Source organism: Melozone crissalis, unplaced genomic scaffold (assembly GCF_028551555.1).
Source record: "Melozone crissalis strain CALT ecotype California unplaced genomic scaffold, PUWL_Pcris_2 ptg000013l_1, whole genome shotgun sequence".
Lineage (NCBI taxonomy): Eukaryota > Metazoa > Chordata > Aves > Passeriformes > Passerellidae > Melozone > Melozone crissalis.
Window position 1 is genome coordinate 12808283 of NW_026535791.1, and position 19116 is coordinate 12827398.

The following is a 19116-nucleotide window of genomic DNA, read 5'->3' on the forward strand; positions in this document are numbered from 1 at the left end:
TCAATGTTATTTCTGCAGCTATGAGAGCTAAGAATTTCAAAAATATGTTGTGGTATTTTTGGTGTATTTTGATGGCTGCAAAACTACGAACTGTGAGTAGGGTTTTTTCTGAGCTTGTTTAACAAAAGAGTTGCTTAGAAGGCAGCTGACAATAACATTCAAATCAGGAAAGAATTTTAAAATGGGTCATGAATGCTTGTCTGCTCTAGAAGTAGATGGTTCAGTGCTTTGAAAATTCTTTTTAATTTGAATCTTCTGCTAGTTTTTGTATGATTTACCCTTGTAAATATTTAATAAGTCTTTCAAAATTAAGCTCAATATTTTTTTTAAGCAGTCCTTTTAATTGGGATTGCTGTATAATATTTAGCAGAGTTAAACTCTGAAAAGACTTTGCATAACAAATCATTAAAACTGTTGTTCATGTTATACTTGAAAGCGTATCATGAGAGAAAGAAAAAAGGGACTAACCTGAAACTAGAGTTTTAATACACTCGATCCTATAATTTAAAGGTTTATAGGTAGCTGCTGACAGATGTGATTTGTTTTTACCTCCTTTTTAATTCTTCCCATCCCAAATAAAACCTCAAATTGCTTTGGAAATTAATGCACAAAAAAATTTCAAAGAAGCAGATATTTAAAACTGTATATAAAACATGACTGATAAAGACAAAAAACCCATGTAAATGAAACAGTCACCTGATAGTAAATATTCTCTGTTCTTCCTGAATCCAGACACTTACAGTTGTGCTAATGACCATGGGCTGTAAACTCTTTTGTAGCTTGTAGAACTCTTAACTTAAACAGCAGTTTTCATGCAAACTGTTTTACTAAACTGCTGTTGGCACAGACAGCAGTTGACAGACATCTTGGAAGAGATGTTGTCTCAGCTTTCATGACATTTGTAACTAATTTTATCGGTATTTAATAAGACAAGTGTGATGCTGTCTTTTCATACTGATTGTAGGTATTTTGCCTGTCAGTGATGGTGCAGAAAAATGTCTGTATCCAAGTATACCAGCTTGCACTTGATCTGGAATGTAATGGCAGGAGAATCAAGTTTAATTGGTTGTTTGGTTGGGGTTTTTTGTTACAAATATTAATTCAGAGTGATGGATGGTTTACAAAAGGTTACGGAATGCAAGATCTCTTTTTTTCTTACAGCTTTTCCCCTGAAAAGTCCGGGCTTAGATGTTGGAGTTTTTTTAATGTTAGCCCAGTGGTACTGCCTAAATGTAGAATATTTCTTATGGATACAGCTAGCAATATTGAAATGAACCATAAAATAGTCTTCAGATGATGTATCATCTATATATATTATTGTATAACTAGTATAAAATTCTTTCATTACAGTCCTTCATTACAATTTGAAGCTGCATGGGCATTGACTAACATAGCATCAGGCACTTCTGCACAGACTCAAGCTGTTGTACAGTCAAGTAAGTATTACAAATTTGTTTTTTTGGGAAGGAGGCAGTTGGGCTGCATATTGTGGGAAAAAGAAAGTATTTGGATAACAAATGCCATTTCTTATAAATACCATTAAAGTAATAAATACATGCTTGTCCTGAAGATTTCTGAAAGATTTCTACATTTGCTCTTCAACATAGATCTGCTTGTCACTAACAATTAATGTTAAATTATGCTAGACAGGATTTCCCATAAAGAAGACAGAGAATGACAGATGACACAATAACTATGACAAAAATCTAAGTCCTTTCTCGTTCTTAGTTTGATTTCTGAAACCATGTATCATGAATTGCTCTGTGGCTAACACTTAAGTTAGGAGTTAATTCTTTCTGCCTCAAAGGTGTGTTCATAAATCTTACTAAAGTTGTTAAATATATACAGTTATGTAAGGTTGCACATTTAAATACATTGTTAGGAAAATTACCATCCTTTCCTTGTCTGTATGATTAGTATCTCCTGTACACACAAGTTTATTGAGCTGCTTTCATTTCTTGTTTAACCAGACAGTGAGAAAGGAAAGAAACTCTAAAGTCAAATGAAGATAAATTAATAAAAAAAAATTTTAAGGAATATATCTATAGCTTTTATGGATCAGCTTACTTATCTTAAAGCAATCACCTTTGTGCTAAATAGAATATGTTGTCATAAAACACTAAATAATAGATAAAAAATATATAATAAGCTGTCTTAGCTTACTCATATTCTCATTTTTATATGGCAAAGTGGTGACTTAGTTGTTTGAATTTTTTTTTACTGTATTAACCTGCCTTTAAAATTAAAATGGTGGTTTATATGTTTTCATGGCTAAGAAAATAACAAAATAATTATTAGATTCCGTACATTTAAGATATTGGAGCAGTATTATTGTTATTGTTGTTATTATTACTATTATCCAAAATAAGATTTGGATAAAATTGTCTTACCAAAATGAGCTTTGGATAAAAATCCAAAGGCATTAAAACAAAAAAATCAACATCTTGAATTTGCTTCAAAAATTTCTGGTGTGATTTGGGCACCTCTATTTTTAGATTGCATTTGTGGTGTCTAAGTACCTTTGAAAATCTACTCCCAAGTTTTTTCTTCCTTCTCAACTTGTTCATTGGTTAGTCATTGTTTTCTTTCTTTTTCATGTCCCACAATGTTGTCCTGTTTGGATGAAGCTAAAAGAAAGGATGTTTATAGTATTAGCTTTGCAGGAAAAAAATCTCAGAGTAAAAATTAAAAGTAGAATAAAAGTATGTACAGCAGAGCTAAAAGCATTATTGTTACCTGAACAATTGCTAGAAGTTGAAGTTGGGACATGTTTCTCCCAAAATCTGTTTAGTTAATGCTTGAAAAGAAGAAAATGTGCTAAATGACTTCAGAGAATCAAAAAGCATTTTACTCATGAAGAGAAAAAGATGAAGTTTAGTCTGAAAGTCTTGCTGCTTTGACTGGGAGATGACCAAGGGAAATCAGTCTCCCAGCTCTTCTCCCTTTAGATAAGGAAGGGTTTGAGGAAACAAAGCACTAGGCCCTTGCAGCTACAGAAGAGGCTGATGCAGCCTTAATACAAAAGAAGGCATCCTCCTGCAGTCAGGAGGGACAGATGGTACTTGGGAGGCCCAGCAAAGGAGGAGAAGTACTATATGCACAGAATAGCTCCTGGCAGAAGCCAGTTTGGAGCAGGGATAATTAATTTTTTGAGAGTGGTAGGTCAGATAACTTCAACTCATGCTGTCTCAGGTTGTCCTCCTGCCTGAGTGCTATTATGGAATAGCTTCATTCCTGGTTTTGAAAGCATACCAGGATTGCAGTGTAATAGAAACTACATAGTTGACCCTCTTCTCCAAAAGATGTTGAACGCATGTGTGGCCGAATTGTAATCTCAGTAATTGCTGAGAAGGAAGCTAAAATATTCCACTTGAGCTAATGGAAGTGGGGTGATTTTATTACAAGAGTGAGTGTTCTTAAGCAACGGTGTGTTGCTGTCCCTGCTTGTCAGTTATAGGCCATGGCTGAATCACTCCTCTGGGGTGGGCAGGGAATTTTAGGTTGTCTTTGTTCTTCATGGCTCTGTATTTTTCAGGAAAATATATCAGAGGTTTTTGGCTTATTATCATTTTACATTATCAACAAAATATTGATTCACAGTTACTCACAAACTGCACTTTTAAAAAATCTGTGAAGCTATTTCTGCAAGAAAAATACTCTTTAACGGTATATAAATTGATCTAGTTTATTCAGACTATAGGATGAGTATGAATCATAAATAGATTTTAAAAATTGCTGCAAGGGTTACTGTCTTTCAAACAGCATGGCTTGTCTGAAGGAAAACAGTGCATGGGGATAGTAGTGGGATGGTTACTTAGCTCTATCAAATGTATTTAATTCCACAGAGAATGATATCTAAAATCAGTACCACTTCCTAAATTTGGTATGTTGCTGGCATTATATAAGAGCAAGTTAAAACGTGTCTTGGCCTGGCAGATGGATGTAAATCTTCACTGCATATGGAAACTAACTATAGCCACCTCTTGGGAGGAAACTATTTTCTTAAAGTCAGGATATGAAGCACGTTTGCACAAGTGGGCATGTCATTGTGCTTGGTATGTGTTGTGATCCTGGATAACTGGAAAATCTGAGTTACCGGGACATGAAACCTTGCACCTGCGTACTTGAGGGTCTGCCTATCGCTTTGAGAGTTATGGGGGAATGTTTAAATGTGGGGAGCACTGTTGATTAATAATTCTGTTCTTAAGTCTATTTTTCCCTTCTCCGGATACATATAGAAATGTTCAACTCGGGTTTTTTGCACCCTTCATAATAGAGACATTTATAAGGCATGTTGGAGAATGTGTTTTGTGTAAATTAGTGAACATGTTGCTCATATACCAAGATTCAGCATTAAACAAATCTAATCTTTGCATTCTGCAGATGCAGTACCCCTCTTCTTGAGACTACTTCATTCACCACACCAGAATGTTTGTGAGCAAGCTGTCTGGGCTCTTGGAAATATTATAGGTAACTTGTTGTTTTAATGATTTGAATTCAGGGAACATTTCATTTTAGAACTTGACTTTTTGAACATTGGCATTATCATAAGAGACTATGTTTCCTCTGAATTCTGTGTCTTGATGCGATTTTTTTTGAAAGTATATAACATGGCCAGAATTACATATGTACATCCTGTTTTTTCTCTAAATAATAGTATCACTTGCGATGCAAAATATTAACAGGATAACTTTTGTGTTTCCTAAAATATACATACATAACTTTACGTATGTATATTTAATTAAATATGACCTTTTAGTGGTAGATTATTGGTGAGGAAACATAGAATTTCAGTATCCCAACATGTCATTGCATACATTTCAAGATTCTCCATTTTTAATGTAATTTCTTTTGCAACAATTTTCATTTCTGTAGGTGATGGTCCTCAGTGTAGAGATTATGTCATATCACTGGGAGTTGTCAAACCTCTTCTGTCCTTCATCAATCCCTCCATTCCCATCACCTTCCTTCGGAACGTCACATGGGTCATTGTAAATCTCTGCAGGAATAAGGACCCCCCACCGCCTATGGAGACAGTTCAGGAGGTAAATAAAGAATTATGAGACAGATAATGTTTTATTTTATACTCTGGGCTGCAGGCCAAATGTTTTACATTGTCATATTATGAATTTTTGCATGTTTTTTGTCACTGCACATGTGTTGTGCCACTCTATCATATGTTAGATGAAATAATTTGACCAGTTTGGTGGTTCTTGCTACAGCTGTAATAAAGGTATTTGTAACATCTGAAACTGAGTAAGACTAAAGTGATGAGCTATACAACAAAAAAATTTACATACTAAAAAGTATTAAAATACTCAGCATTACATGTTTTCACTAAAAATAAAAAGGCCACAATGTGGTTTTGTACATAGAAGAATTCAGATGTAGTTATTTTCAGCAAGAGGAAGCGTAAGTAAACAGTGACATGTAGTACGGTTTGTGTTTCAACTCAGTGTGCACATGCAGCCAATGCCAAGTCCCAGCCTGAGGAGAAATCCTGAAAATCTTTTTAAGCTGGTGAACAGAGCAAATGCTTGGTTCATAATGTTGGCACAGTTAGTAAAATTGAGCTATTTGACTAGAACTGTAATTGTAAGTAAAGTTCTTGATTTTAAGATAAATTCAAAAGTGTAGATACAGTTTTTGAAGGCATATGAAGTATGTTACTATTAACAGCTAAACTTTAATGACATTTCAAAAATGAAGCAGAGAAACAAAGAAACTTTTGCAAGTAATGCTTTACTAAATAAAGCACTCTGTTCAAAGCAGTTTTATCACAGGCCAGTTTTATATTTTCTCCATTTGTGATTATAAAAAATTAAACTTTAATCCAAGAGGTTTATATATTGATATTTGGCTAATAATTTTTGTGTGTGATGATTAAACTTCTAAAATATCAGCCGGGTATCTTATCTCTGTTATTTGCTTGTTTTCCCTCAAAATACAGTCTACATTCTGTATCTGGAATCTAGTACTGTCTCATATTTTCAGAAATTTGAAATACAGATTATACAGATATTTTTATACATACTTTGAGGGAATGAGCAGCTGCTGGAAAGTATGTGATTATAATATACTAAAGCAGACTCAAGCTAAGCTTTGTGATTGCAATACTTGGATTCATAATTTTACCACCAATTTTGTTCTGCTGTAATGACTGATAAACTTCTTTTCAGATTTTGCCAGCATTGTGTGTTCTCATTTACCATACAGATATAAACGTAAGTAATTTCTAAAGTTTTAGATATTTAGATTCTTTGTTTTCTCTAGAAAGATAATGCTGCAGGATTTTGTTAAAGTAGTAAACTTGGGTTTGTACGTTAATTTATGTATAATTAAATCATAAATACATAATTAAATATTAAGACTAATGTGATTGTAGCCATTTGGAGAATGAAAAAGAAAGTGCAGATACCATTTCTGAAATAGTTTTTGTAGAAGATGGCATTTTTTATCCTGTACATTTGAAATAGCTTTAAAAATCCTATCTTTAATTGAGCACTAGAAAATTAAAGTGTCAGCTTTACCATCAGCTGCGCTTTAATTCTGCCCCGGTTTATAATTTTGCCTAGATTATATGTAATATGTGTAAAAAAATTAGATGTAATTCTGTATATCAGTCCAGTAAAATATTGTGATCATAAGGGTAAACCTGACTTCTGTAAGTTGTTGGGTGCCTGACTTTGCAACGTTTAATTAAAGAAATCACGTATTAAAATATATTTAAACAAACAGCAATAAACTATTGTTTTGTGGCACCTTTGACAACCTTCATGTTTTTATTAACTAAACCTTCAGTACTTCCCACTTTGCCTGTGTTTTTCCAAGTAATGTCCTAGGGAGTGGATTTACCTCATGAAGCCTTATATATTGGGGCTTCAGAACAGAGATCTGTGTAATTGACAGATGTTGAGCTGTTTTCCTCCTCTTTCTATCAGGACTTTGTAATCCCTGTAGTGATCCTTTAGTTTAGGGAAGAAGGAATTGAACCCTTGTGTTGGGTTTGGGGATAAAATAAAGCATGAGATCAGTGGGACTGTCATTTGTTAGTTCAACACTGTAGTAGCAGTGCTTCTGCTGCTTTTTAATGGTGAAGTGGGCTTGCCTCCACAAAATATTTGTACAGTTTAAGCTGGGATTTTGCCAGGGTTTTCCCAGTGTAATGTGAGTGGGAGACAGCACATGGTGACTTTTCAATGAGTAATTTGGACAAAGCTGAACAGAATTCATTGCAAAACCGAATACACTTCTAACCTGTAGGCTCTTGTTTTCTGCCAAATTTTAAAGCTTTTTGCAAGCAATGATTGTATGAGAGCTTATTGATGTAGAGATGAGACTGTGATGCCAGGTTTTGACTGATCTCAATTAGGGTGTCTGTCATTTTGATCCTGAGAGTCAGGTGCTAGTTTGGAGGTACCAGTCTGGTCCCAGCCTCTCCGTACTGGAGCAGCAAACCTATCTTTGGAGATGAGTCAGTGATGCAGGTAGGTCAGCCCACAGTCCTGTGAGCGCTTCTGGCGGCTGCTGCTCTCGTCACCAGCAGGGCTGTGGGGCAGCAAACTGGTGAGGCACCATCTCTCACTGCTTCTGCTGCCACAGTGGCTCCACTGCAGCACAGGAGGTGAGGGCAGCAGCAGGCTGTGGCAGGAAAGCCTTTGGGCTGTGCTGGCTGGCATCCGGAGCTGGGTGGCTGCAGCAGGGTCAGGACTGTGAAGTCCTTCCTGTGCTCTAGTACTGAAGTATTCAGCTGTTCTCATAGCTGGAAATTGCAAATGGCTATCTTTTTTTAAAGTAGGCTAGATCTAGCAACGTCAACAGATTATGTCCTTAGTAGGGTCCAGATTTCTTTTCCTGTAGTTCCTAACATCATGTCTATGTGATGTGATATTCCTCTCTGCTCGCTTTATTTCTGCTTCAGGTACTACCTTTCAGTGACTAACTTTTGTACCTGTCTGTTTTTGAGGGCATGTAATCTTCCTTATCAAGTCATCAGTGACTTTTTTCTTTTAAGATTCTCAGATGGCCCTGCATGATAGGCGTTTCTCTTTGGGTTTTGCTTTGCTTGAACACTTCAACAGTTGCCACATTACAATAGTTGCCAGTCCTTTAGTTGGTATGAGAACTCCTTTCCTTTGCTACTTTTTATTCTTAATATGAAGGCAGGAAAAGGCATACATCCAGACTTGTTTGCAGTTTCACTTCAGAACTGCACTATGGATCAGAAATGCTAAGATGTCCAATGGATTAGAGACTTAAGGGAATTTATATATTCTGTAATCATAAGATAGCACAGCTGACAAATCACAGCTATGCTAAGGAAGCTGTATTGGTATTTTCTTCAGAAAGTTACTAGCACAACTACTTACCTGAGCTGGTTGTCTATCTTGAAAATGTAAATCAAGCCCAACAGTTTACCTTTGTGAGATGATGTATGCTGTCACTTTATGCACCAAAATGTGGACATACATGACATACAGAAATTACTCTGATGGAACAAATGGCCCCGGTTTTCATAGTTGTACAAATAATCAAACATATTACTGATTAGGTCTTATCACAATCATGTTCAAGTTTTTCCTATAACTAAATTGCATGTTTTCCCCTCTTCACCCCAGACAGTAGAATGTTGTTCACTAAATTAAGCCTTCGTTATACAGATTTTTTCTGTTCAATGTGTAAACCATATTCTCTCCAATTTGCAGATTCTTGTGGACACTGTTTGGGCTTTGTCCTACTTAACAGATGGTGGAAATGAGCAGATACAAATGGTGATTGATTCGGGAGTTGTACCTTTTCTAGTTCCCCTTCTGAGTCATCAGGAGGTTAAAGTTCAAGTAAGTCTGATTCAGTTGTGTTTGAATAGTCCTTTGTATGCTGTTTGCTAAAAAAATGTGCCTTACAGTATTTATTAGTGGAGTTAGATGAACATTTATAGCTACATTTTGTGTAGGTAAAATGAACAAAAAATATTACCTACACTGGGGAAAAAAATGTTAAAAAGAAATAAAACTCAAGCAAAACAGTACTAAACCAGTTTTAAGTAGTGACAGGTTAAACATTAACTTCCATTATGTGATTAGCAGGGGTGCCTTCCTTTTGTAGTCCTAAAATATTTAATGACAATAGATTTTATGTTTTCCAGAATTCAAGTAATATGCACTTTTTCTGGTGCTGCATACATGGTTGTGCATGTTCTATCTGAATAGTTCACGGAAGTCAGTATTTTGGAACCTATACAGTATGGAAATATTTGTGAATGCTGAGTCCTTTTAGTAAAGTATATTTGTAATTAGATGTGAAAGGTTAACTGAGCTTACTTGATTAATTTTAAAGACAATGTGAAACTAAAAGCTAGTTAATGTGTACTGGGGTTTTTATGACCTATCTGCTGTAATACGGAGATTTTCTGTATATCTGTGCTTTTGACACATTTGTTTAGTTTGTACTTTGGATGAGATTTGGCTGTCTTCAAATTTGTCAGACTAGTTCACTTGATGGAAGAAGTGTCTCCAGTGTTCTGTCACTTGTAAAGCATTTACTGACCAATACATAAAGATGTAAAGTCCATTTCTGAAATCACCTGAGACTCAATAAGTAGTTGTGAGGTTTTGAATGCCATAGTGGGGAGCTGAACGGAGCAGTGAGCAACCTCAGCAGACATAGAGCCTAGAAGCTGTTGTTGGAATTGTAGCACAGATCAGGTACATGATGAACAATCTTCTAAGGTTTTAATATTCTTTTAATTTCTAATCTTTGCACTTTTTGAGTTGAGCTGCAGTGCATTTATTTTGTAATGTACTGTGTATTTTGATGAACCAGTATCCAATTTTTGATGTAGCTCAGAGGATGAAGTGCTAAATTGTATTTTGCAAAGTGTTTTTATAAAGAGATATCTTAAAATGCTCTTTGTTACAGCCTGAGTAACAGCAATGTCTTTAACATGCAATTTTTTTTCCTTCCCACTTTGGATATTCAGACAGCAGCACTGAGAGCAGTAGGCAACATAGTAACTGGTACTGATGAGCAGACACAAGTTGTTCTCAATTGTGATGTTTTGTCTTATTTCCCACATCTCCTGACGCATCCAAAAGAGAAGATAAACAAGGTATGATTTGTTTCTTCCTAACTTAGTATTTTTTTTTTAAGAAATAAAACAGTAGCCTGTGGAATATTCCAGAAGAATTTCCTACAGCTGTTATTTCCAGCATGTGAGCAATTTTGTATAACGATGCAGCCTTTGAGGCTGGTGCTTAATTAGGACTGAAACCAAACAGCCATAGTGAGTATCCATGCATTGGTGTTGATGCCTCGTGCTTTCTGGGAGGACTGAAGGGCTTTGCTTTGGAGTGAGATACTTTTAATTTGCAAAATGAATAACTGGCTAACTTCAGTTACAGTTTTTCATAATTTTATTTGAGTCCAGTGAGTTGCATAAGACCAATGCAGTTTTCCCACTTCACCTTTTCATAGTAAAGTTGGTTCACTTGTTCATCTTCAAGGAAGGAGGGTGTATCACTGTTCTTCCCTGAAAAATTGTCTCTGCATTTCTTCTCCTTCCTTTTGGCAGAAATAACTTCACTGCTGCAAGGCTGGGGTGGAATAGGGAGAGTTTGATCAAAGTGATCAGTGCTTCCTTTTCCAGAGCTGTATTTTGTGTTATTTGGGGTTTTTTAGTCATTGTGCTATCTTCCATTGCAGAGATGGTCTGGTTGAGGAGAAGGCTTTTTTGTTTCAATTATGTAATTCCCCCATACAGTGTATCATTGAGGAAAAATCTATTTGTGAGGAATCTCTGTTTCTTCAGGCCCTGTCAGCTGTTAAGATCTCTGAAGAAGTTATCTTTGACAGTCAAACTGATGCGATTTATTTTTGCCTTCCCTCTTAACTCTCACAAAAGAGTGATGAAGAGCTCTTTTGAAGGCCAGGGAATTATTTTTGTACCAAAAAAAAAAGTCCAGAAATGCTTTCAGTTTTGTTTCAAGTCTATATTGTGAGAGGCAAATAGAAATAAAATACATGTCCCTAAAAAGTGGAAACCCATGGGTTTTTTTCCTGCAGTGCTTCATAATTGCCTTCTTGCCACATCTTTTACTTAAGATTGGAACCTTTTTAAGATGTTCTGGATTGTCATGACAAGTACCCCCTTTGTAACTGGGAATTTATAACTGCCATCAGATAGGTGGTAGCTATGTGGATGAACCTCCTGAAGGAGTAACTGCTGAGCAAAGTCACAGGACGGTGTCATGTGTGATACTTGAATGGGATTTGTGGACACCACTTTGTGTTACACGAAGAAAATGGGAGGTGGAGTCTTCCTTTTATCATAGCAGAAAGGCACTACTGAGCTGTCAGTAGTAGGATTACAGGGCAAGTCCTTTTTTTTCTGATGCTTTAGCAGTTTTCCTATTTTCCTCATAAAACTGATTGAAAGTTTAAAGCCTGTCTGTGAGTCCAGCAGTGCAAAGTGGATATAAGGCATACATTTCTGGTGGTATGGGGACACTTCTTGTGTGAGAGAGAATTTGGCCCTGTGAATCAATCATATTAATTTTACGTTGATTCCTTTTATCTTTCATAGTACAATAAAAGTTTGTGTGCTAGCAGTGCTACTGAGGAGGAGGAGGCTTGTCTAGTGATTGCTCATTGTGTGATAGGTTTTGAGGTGGTCAGGTTTGGTTAAGTTCTTTTTTCATCTGCTGACTAGTTTTTAAACATGCTCTACTTTTTTGCTTTATCCCATTGTAGGAAGCAGTTTGGTTCCTTTCCAATATCACAGCAGGAAACCAGCAACAAGTTCAGGCTGTAATAGATGCTGGGCTAATCCCCATGATCATACACCAGCTGGCTAAGGTCAGTCAAGCTATCAGCTATGCAAGTTGTCATCCTCTTTTTATAAATCTGACATGAGGAGTTTGTGATTTTTAATAAGTTTGACAGATGTTTCCATGCTGATTTTAATGAGCTATTAATTTTATTTTTCAGGGGGACTTTGGGACACAAAAGGAAGCTGCTTGGGCAATTAGCAATTTGACAATAAGTGGGAGAAAAGATCAGGTATGTGTAGTGGGATTTCAAGCTGTCACTAAAATGTTGCATATGCATCCATTTATGTAAGAAGCACAATGCTGAAATTTTTTTTGTTGTTGTTTTTTGTTTTTAATTATTTAGGTTGAATACCTTGTACAACAAAATGTAATCCCACCATTCTGCAATCTACTCTCAGTAAAGGATTCTCAAGTGGTGCAGGTGGTGCTGGATGGCCTGAAAAACATCCTGATAATGGCTGGTGATGAGGCTAGCACAATAGCTGAAATTATAGAAGAGTGTGGAGGTAAGAGCTTACTAGGCTTTTAAAAAATTTAATTGGCTGGATGTTATTCTGTCCTCCCCTTGCTGCTGTTGATGTTTACTGTAGTGTTATTTAACATGGGCTATTTGAGTAAACAAGGGAGACTTTTTAATCAGAGACATTACCTTTTTTTTTTTTCTGTTTATTTCAGTTTGGAGATGGCTGTGTAGAGGCAATTGAAGGAGCTTTCTGTAGCATAGGTATTTTTTAGGTTTTAATGAGAGTTGTAATTCTTTTCATTTGACAATTGCACATACTTTGTCCTGTGGTAAAACACACAATTCTTGCTCCAGTTCATTGCCCTGGAAGCAGCTTTAGGATCATAATTTCATTACAGAGCAAAGCAGGATGAGGAGTCTTTTCAATATCACAATCCAAGTTGTAATGTATGCTAATTATTGTATTATAATAAAGAGATACTAAAGAACATAATGCACTGTTGTTACATAATGCACAATTGTGTTATTTCATATCCAGTTTGAAAATGGGAGTAGTCTTTTAGCTGCTTTGTCACCTTGCTGTTTAAAACTTATAGCCAACACACAAGCATAGCCACTTCTTTTTGGGGATACATAGAAAGCACAGCGACTAACCTAAAAGTTAGTTAGTAGACAGAAGTTTTAAAAACAAAAGAGTTTTATCTAAATAAAGAGAAGACTCCATTATCCATTGCTCATAAAATGGAATATTCCCTGGCATATAAAGTTCACAAACTACTTCTCTTTCCTCTTAGAGACAAAGATAGCTGCTGTGTACATCATATTTTCAAACTGAGCTACATCTTTTCTAGTGTGTTTCAGTAGTAATGTTTAATTATTTTTCTTATTTTTTTAAAGTAGTCAGTAACTCTGGTTTAATCTTGCAAAACTCTTCTCCATTTTCTTTTATTCAGGATTAGAGAAAATTGAAGCCTTGCAACAGCACGAGAATGAAGACATTTATAAACTAGCATTTGAAATTATAGATCAATATTTCTCTGGTGATGATGTAAGTATGCTAAAGATGGAAAAGTATATGCATTGTGCTCTTAGCTCAGTAAGTACATTGTCACTGTTCCTCAGCTCCAGTGGTCATGAATATACATTATCTCCCAAGTCAGTTTTCCTGGTCCTTGTTCAGTAGTTTCCCTCAATTTAAAGTCTTTGTAGAGTTTCTCAATGCCAGGACTTTCCTTCAGCAAAATCTAGAGGACTACTCTAGTTTTGCCTAACAAATTGATCAATGCTCACTTAGTTTTGTCAGGTTGACATGCAATTACTTGTGATTAGAATCTAAACAGTTCTCTGGCTCTCCTTTTTATTTTCTCTCCTCTTTTATTTTCTCCTACATCAGTCTTTGAAAGGGGCAGCAGATCGTTACTTACAGAAAAATGTTTGTATTTCAACTCTGTATTTGCTCAGTCTGGATTCTGCAGTGAGAAGGCATCAAAACTATTAACATTTTCTGCAGCTGTTTGAGCTAGTATTTTGTTGCACCTAGGATAGGTGTTTTGATCCTCTGGTTCTAGCTCCTCCTGCTACTGGCTGCTTGTGAGTTTCTGAGGAGCACTTCAACATGCAGTTCAAAGACAAATTACCTTTTCTAGGCTTTGCAGGGTGTCTGTAGTTCTACAGCCTAGTAGAACTGTTTTCAGTACTTCTCTTAAATAGAGCTGGCATTTAGAGAGTTCTAACTTCAGGAGTCAATAATTTTCAATTCATGGGCCCATTATATGATTGGAAAGTTAGTCACCAGAGGTTAAGATATGTGAGAAGTTCCCTATGCCTGTAGTGATTCTGTGAGAAGTGTCCTAGAGTCTCCACAGAGACTCTAAAACTTCTGTGTCTAACTGAAGAGCGCAGTCTGGTTGATGTGGGTGGAAAATATCTCTGTTGAGGTTAGTACTCCCTTTTGTGCATTTACTTTTTACATTAATACAATTTAATCTATGCCCGATGGGCTGAATATGCCTGCTTTACTCAAGAGCAGGACTTTCCTTCAGATTATTATGTTGTTGCTATGTTTTCTGAGCTTCTGACACAGAATTGTAGGAATATCCATAATTACTCCAGGGAGACAAGAGATTGGTTATGGTAGCCTGATTGGCAGTGTTATGATGGACTGTCCAGGAGTGTTCTTGCCTTCCGTCACTTCAGGAGCTTCTGTATTCTCATGAGACGTTGCTGACTCCTTGATGTCCCTTCATTGCTAATCCCATCTGTTCCTTTGCTGAGCCCTGTAAAGTGCACAGCCTGTACTTTAGGACCAGCACTAACAGCTTCCTGACTTCAGTTTTGTGTGTTAAAGGCAGGTGAGCTTAGGTGGGGTTACTTTCTAGTATCCCTGCAGAAGGCAGAAGTGCTCATTTATCAAGACAAAAATGTTTAGTGAAACGTTCTGAAACCAGACTCAATCTTCATGTGGGCGTGACGTGCAGATTGTTGTGGTCGCAAAAGGCCTCAATCTCTTCCCCCTGCTTTAGACAGTGTCACCCAAAGTCAAGAGAGGGATTTTAGATGAGTCACTTCTGATGTGTGTGTGCATTACTGCAAGGCCAGGTCTCGGACAGCTGTTCAGACCCCCCCACACAAGGGCTCTTCCTGCTTCAGAATGACACATGATCTCATATGAGGCTCAGAGAGCAGTGCAGCTGGTGATTTGCAGGAGGATGAGTAGGGTTTGAAGTTGTCCGTTTTGTTGCTACTGACCATGTTATTTGCTAGTCCTTGAGGCTGTAAATACCAAATTGTAACAGCTCAGAGGAAGCTGGGGGAAATTGGCTGCTGATGCCTTTCACTCTGTATCAATAGAGTAATGAAGTACTGTTGATGTAAAACCAAATTCGGATTTTGTGCTTATGAGACTGCTCTGAAATGAGTTCTAAATCCTTCAAATTCTGATAGGAGATACTAAGTCTGTTAAGCTTTATATAAGTATTTCTATCAGCTGCTGATAAAAATATATTTTCATTTTGAAAGGAAATGGGAGAAAATACAAAACTAATTTTGGAATCCACAACTAGTGATTAGACTACTCCAGAAGTACTAAAAATTGGCACTGGAAATTATACTGCATAGCTAAAATAGCAACTGCTTTGACCAAACAGCAGCACTGGCCCTAAATTACCATAAAAATTTTCTGTTTCCCTAATGGTATTAGAACAGAGTTGATGTGTTGTTCTTTTTAAACATATTTGGAGAATTTAATTGGAAAAACAGATCTAATTTTGCTGCGATAATACTTTGAAAAAAAAGAAAACATGAATGTTTGTGAATTTTTTCTCTGTGTACCCAGTGATGCAGGAAATCAACCTCTCATGTGTTTCTGCTGTTATGTTTTGTAGATTGATGAAGACCCCAGTCTCATTCCTGAAGCCACTCAAGGAGGTACTTACAACTTCGACCCAACGGCCAACCTTCAAACAAAAGAATTTAATTTTTAAGTTCAGAAAAAGTGCAGCTTCTCTTGTCCCACACCAGTACGAAGCACCACCAGATGGCTACCAAGTGAAGAAACAAAAGGCTCCAAGACACACATGCCTCTTCGTTTTGATGCTTCTAAAGCAACCATGTATTGGTCACTTTGCAGTTGCCAAACATCACTATCACATGGACTGTAAATGCATATGCATGATCTCTTAAACTGTTTCAGAATTCTTTTTAACAGTCCCAACTACCTTTTTTTGCCTTTTCCTGGTGCCACATGCTGACAACCGCAATCTGCAGTTTTGTTAAGAATATTCCATAGTGGTGGCACATTGGCTTTCCACGGAAAAGTAGCTTCTTTGGAAAATGGTGCGCTGTGGATCAAGACACTTTGGTATGATGCATACATTTTGGAAGACTTTACAGGGGCCCAGTTTGCTCTGAGCCTCCATCATCATCCTCCACAAACATATTTTCATAAACTTTATGTGGAAGAATAGATTCAAAAACACAAGCCAAATGAATTTCATTGGTGAAACTGAAATAAAAGTAACTTATAGAAACACAACACTTGGCAATTGATTAAACACTTAAGTTTAAAAGAAACAAAAAAAACTACTTCAGCTATCAGTAATTGATGTGTGTTCATTAACTGCCTCAGAAACCAGGGTTGGAGAATGAACTGTAGATTTGGACTGGTGAAGCTTTTGCCATTATACCTAATTTTTGAGAACAGCGAGCCCTATTTGACCACTCACTTCAGCCTGTGTGTTCCTGCTGTTTTGAAGTAATCAAATGCTGTGCATGGTATTTTACCTGAGCTACAACCTGTTATGGACTTGAACTTCTGTTTAAGCTGAAAGCAAGAGTCCCAGACTGTAGAAAAAAATTTTGTCCAAAAATGTATTAGTTAAAAAGAATCTTGCTTTCAACTTTCAGTAGTCAATATCTTCTGTTTTAAATTGATAATTGGATATGGTTGATTTATATTGGGTTTAAACTGTGGAGCTTTCATGTTTACTGTAATTTAGTCTTAAACTATTTTTTACTTAGTAACCAGTGCTTATGATGATGTGGTTGGCAACAAACCAGCAACTACTTAGAAGCGTCATAAAAGCTTCATTCTTGGAGTATTGGAAGAATAATTCACAAGTTAGTCTCAAATCTTATTCATGTGATTAAAAACATACAAACTGGTTGATGTGTGAGGCTGTATCGAAGCTGCCGTTACTCAGCGTAAACCCGATGTGCAGCGCACATTAAATAACTTTCTATAGGGTATGTGAAGTCATTGCTTTTGGAAAATCGCCTGACCCAGTCACTCTCAAAGGGATTTTGGTATTGCTGGGGTGAGGATCGGTAATTTTGAAATTCTGTAAGCTATCACACAAACTGGTTTTGTTGCTGTTGTTTACTGGGTGTAATTTCCCAATGCATTGATGTGAAGGGATAGAAAAATCTAAACTAATTTAGTTATTGGATGTGGGTTGTATTTACTGTGATGAAGATAAGGACAGATGCCATCAGAGCTTTGTGGATCAGCTGTTTTTCCACTGATGAACAACACATAGCAGGTGTGCATTCATTAAATATATATCTGCCAAGGTGGAGCCACTTTAAAGAGTGAGTTGTCTTGTATCTCAGCTGGATACAAGCGTATGTTTAAACTGCAAGATTTTTACTTGCTAGATAATCTGTTTTAATATAGTGGTTTGGCCTCTGATTATTTATAGGTTTTATAAATTTTAGAATCAATTTCTCTTTAAGGTGGCTCAGATTTTTCAACTCTTGTGCACATAAAATTGAGTTGAAGTTCATTGTGCCTTTTTTCTTTTCCCAGAAGTTGAGTTGAAGCTTCATATGGTAACTGCATCCTATTCACACACTATAGTCTAAAATCTTGAAACTGTGTGGTGTTCGCTAAAAAACTAAACAATAAAAAGTCAAAGTTAGGTAAGGTCACAAAGTTTTTGTGAAATTAGAGTTCCAGCAGATGTTATTGTGAACAAATATTTCCCCCTTCTAATTCAGTCTAGTCTCCAGTACGCCATATAGACTGATGCATACCCGGTTCAGCCTACGCTCACTGTTGTTCTAGAGATTACATGCAAATTGATGCTGAAACAACAGTTTCCCTCTCCTGTCAAGATTCGATCCTTTTCTTGCACTCAATGCATTACAATAAAAGTGAACATCGGAGAACTGGGTAAGGCAGGTCAAAGTGCTTGCTCAGTTCTTTCTGCTGTGACCTTATCAGCTTTTGATTGGGATTGCACCATTTCATAGTTAATAAAGGAAACAAAGTATATTGCTGCACTTTTACGTTTTCAGAACAGTGTTTAAAATTGCATTGTTTTTATTATTTTTTTAAACTATCAGTTAAAATAGACTAAAACGTTCTTTCAAAGAGGCATCTAAATGTGTTCCTAATTTTGTATATGGGCTTAGGTTTTGTAACCAATAAAAAGCTGCTATCAAATACTATAAAACATTCAAGAACTTATTTTGAAGGTTATGGAACTGCTTAGTCTTCATGGATTGACTTAGGGGTTTTTGTCTTTGACTAGATATTAGTTAGCAGAACTCCGCATCAAAGTTTGAAGTATGTTACAAGTATGAATAAAGCAAGCTAATGCAGTCATCTCTGAAACTTTGGATACGGAGTTTTATACTTTGTATGGAGATATTTCCCAGGTGTGTACAGGGGGCTCTGGTAAGTGGGCTGCAGCTGTTCCATGTAATTATTGAAATAGTGACTTCAGTTCAAGGGCTTGAAGGAGGACCAGGAATGTCAAGGAACTTCCACAGTTGTCTTCTACTTCCAGAAACATCCTTTCAGGCTCCTGGTGCGAGGCTGATTGCTGATTCAGCATTAATTTAAGCTCAGGATGCTGCACAAGGGGGGCCCAGCTCCTGCCCAGTGTGGGTTGGGAGGGAGTGTGCACCAAAACTGGCCTTGGGCCAGACAGCCTTTCATGGCCAGTATCCCTCCCCCTGGCACAAGTGACCCCATTGGTGCTGCTTGGGAACAGCTTGGAAGTGTCAGGGACTTGTGTTGTCCAGCAGCCTCCTAATTAGTACAGTCCTGCTTTAATTACAGGGCAGCACCAGTGGAAGGGGAGACCACTTGAAAGGTGCCTGTGACTGCAGCTGTGGTTTTGCCATCTTTTCTCTGTGTCAGTTGGCTGAGCCACCTGGAGAAACCCCTGTCTCCATGGGTGGGAGATGGAGAAGAGCTTCCAGTGCTCTGTTTAAGTCTTTACAAATGTTTGTCCATGGGGATATAAAGGAAAAAGATTTCATAAGAACCTGACTCCCATTTCCAAAAACTGTTTAATCCCTTTGGTTCCTTCAGCTTTC

General features: G+C 36.9%; 1 protein-coding gene across 1 annotated transcript in view; it reads left to right on the forward strand.

Annotated features, from left to right (window-relative positions):
• KPNA3 (karyopherin subunit alpha 3) overlaps window positions 1-18406 on the forward strand; it is a 47801-nt gene extending 29395 nt beyond the window's left edge. The window contains exons 7-17 of the mRNA XM_054271688.1: window positions 1351-1436; window positions 4384-4470; window positions 4876-5045; window positions 6180-6224; window positions 8706-8837; window positions 9980-10108; window positions 11749-11853; window positions 11986-12057; window positions 12172-12334; window positions 13245-13339; window positions 15675-18406. Of these exons, the coding sequence (XP_054127663.1) occupies window positions 1351-1436; window positions 4384-4470; window positions 4876-5045; window positions 6180-6224; window positions 8706-8837; window positions 9980-10108; window positions 11749-11853; window positions 11986-12057; window positions 12172-12334; window positions 13245-13339; window positions 15675-15773 (1183 nt within the window). The 3' untranslated portion in view covers window positions 15774-18406. The remainder of the gene's footprint in view (window positions 1-1350; window positions 1437-4383; window positions 4471-4875; window positions 5046-6179; window positions 6225-8705; window positions 8838-9979; window positions 10109-11748; window positions 11854-11985; window positions 12058-12171; window positions 12335-13244; window positions 13340-15674) is intronic.
• The last annotated feature ends 710 nt before the right edge of the window (window positions 18407-19116 follow it).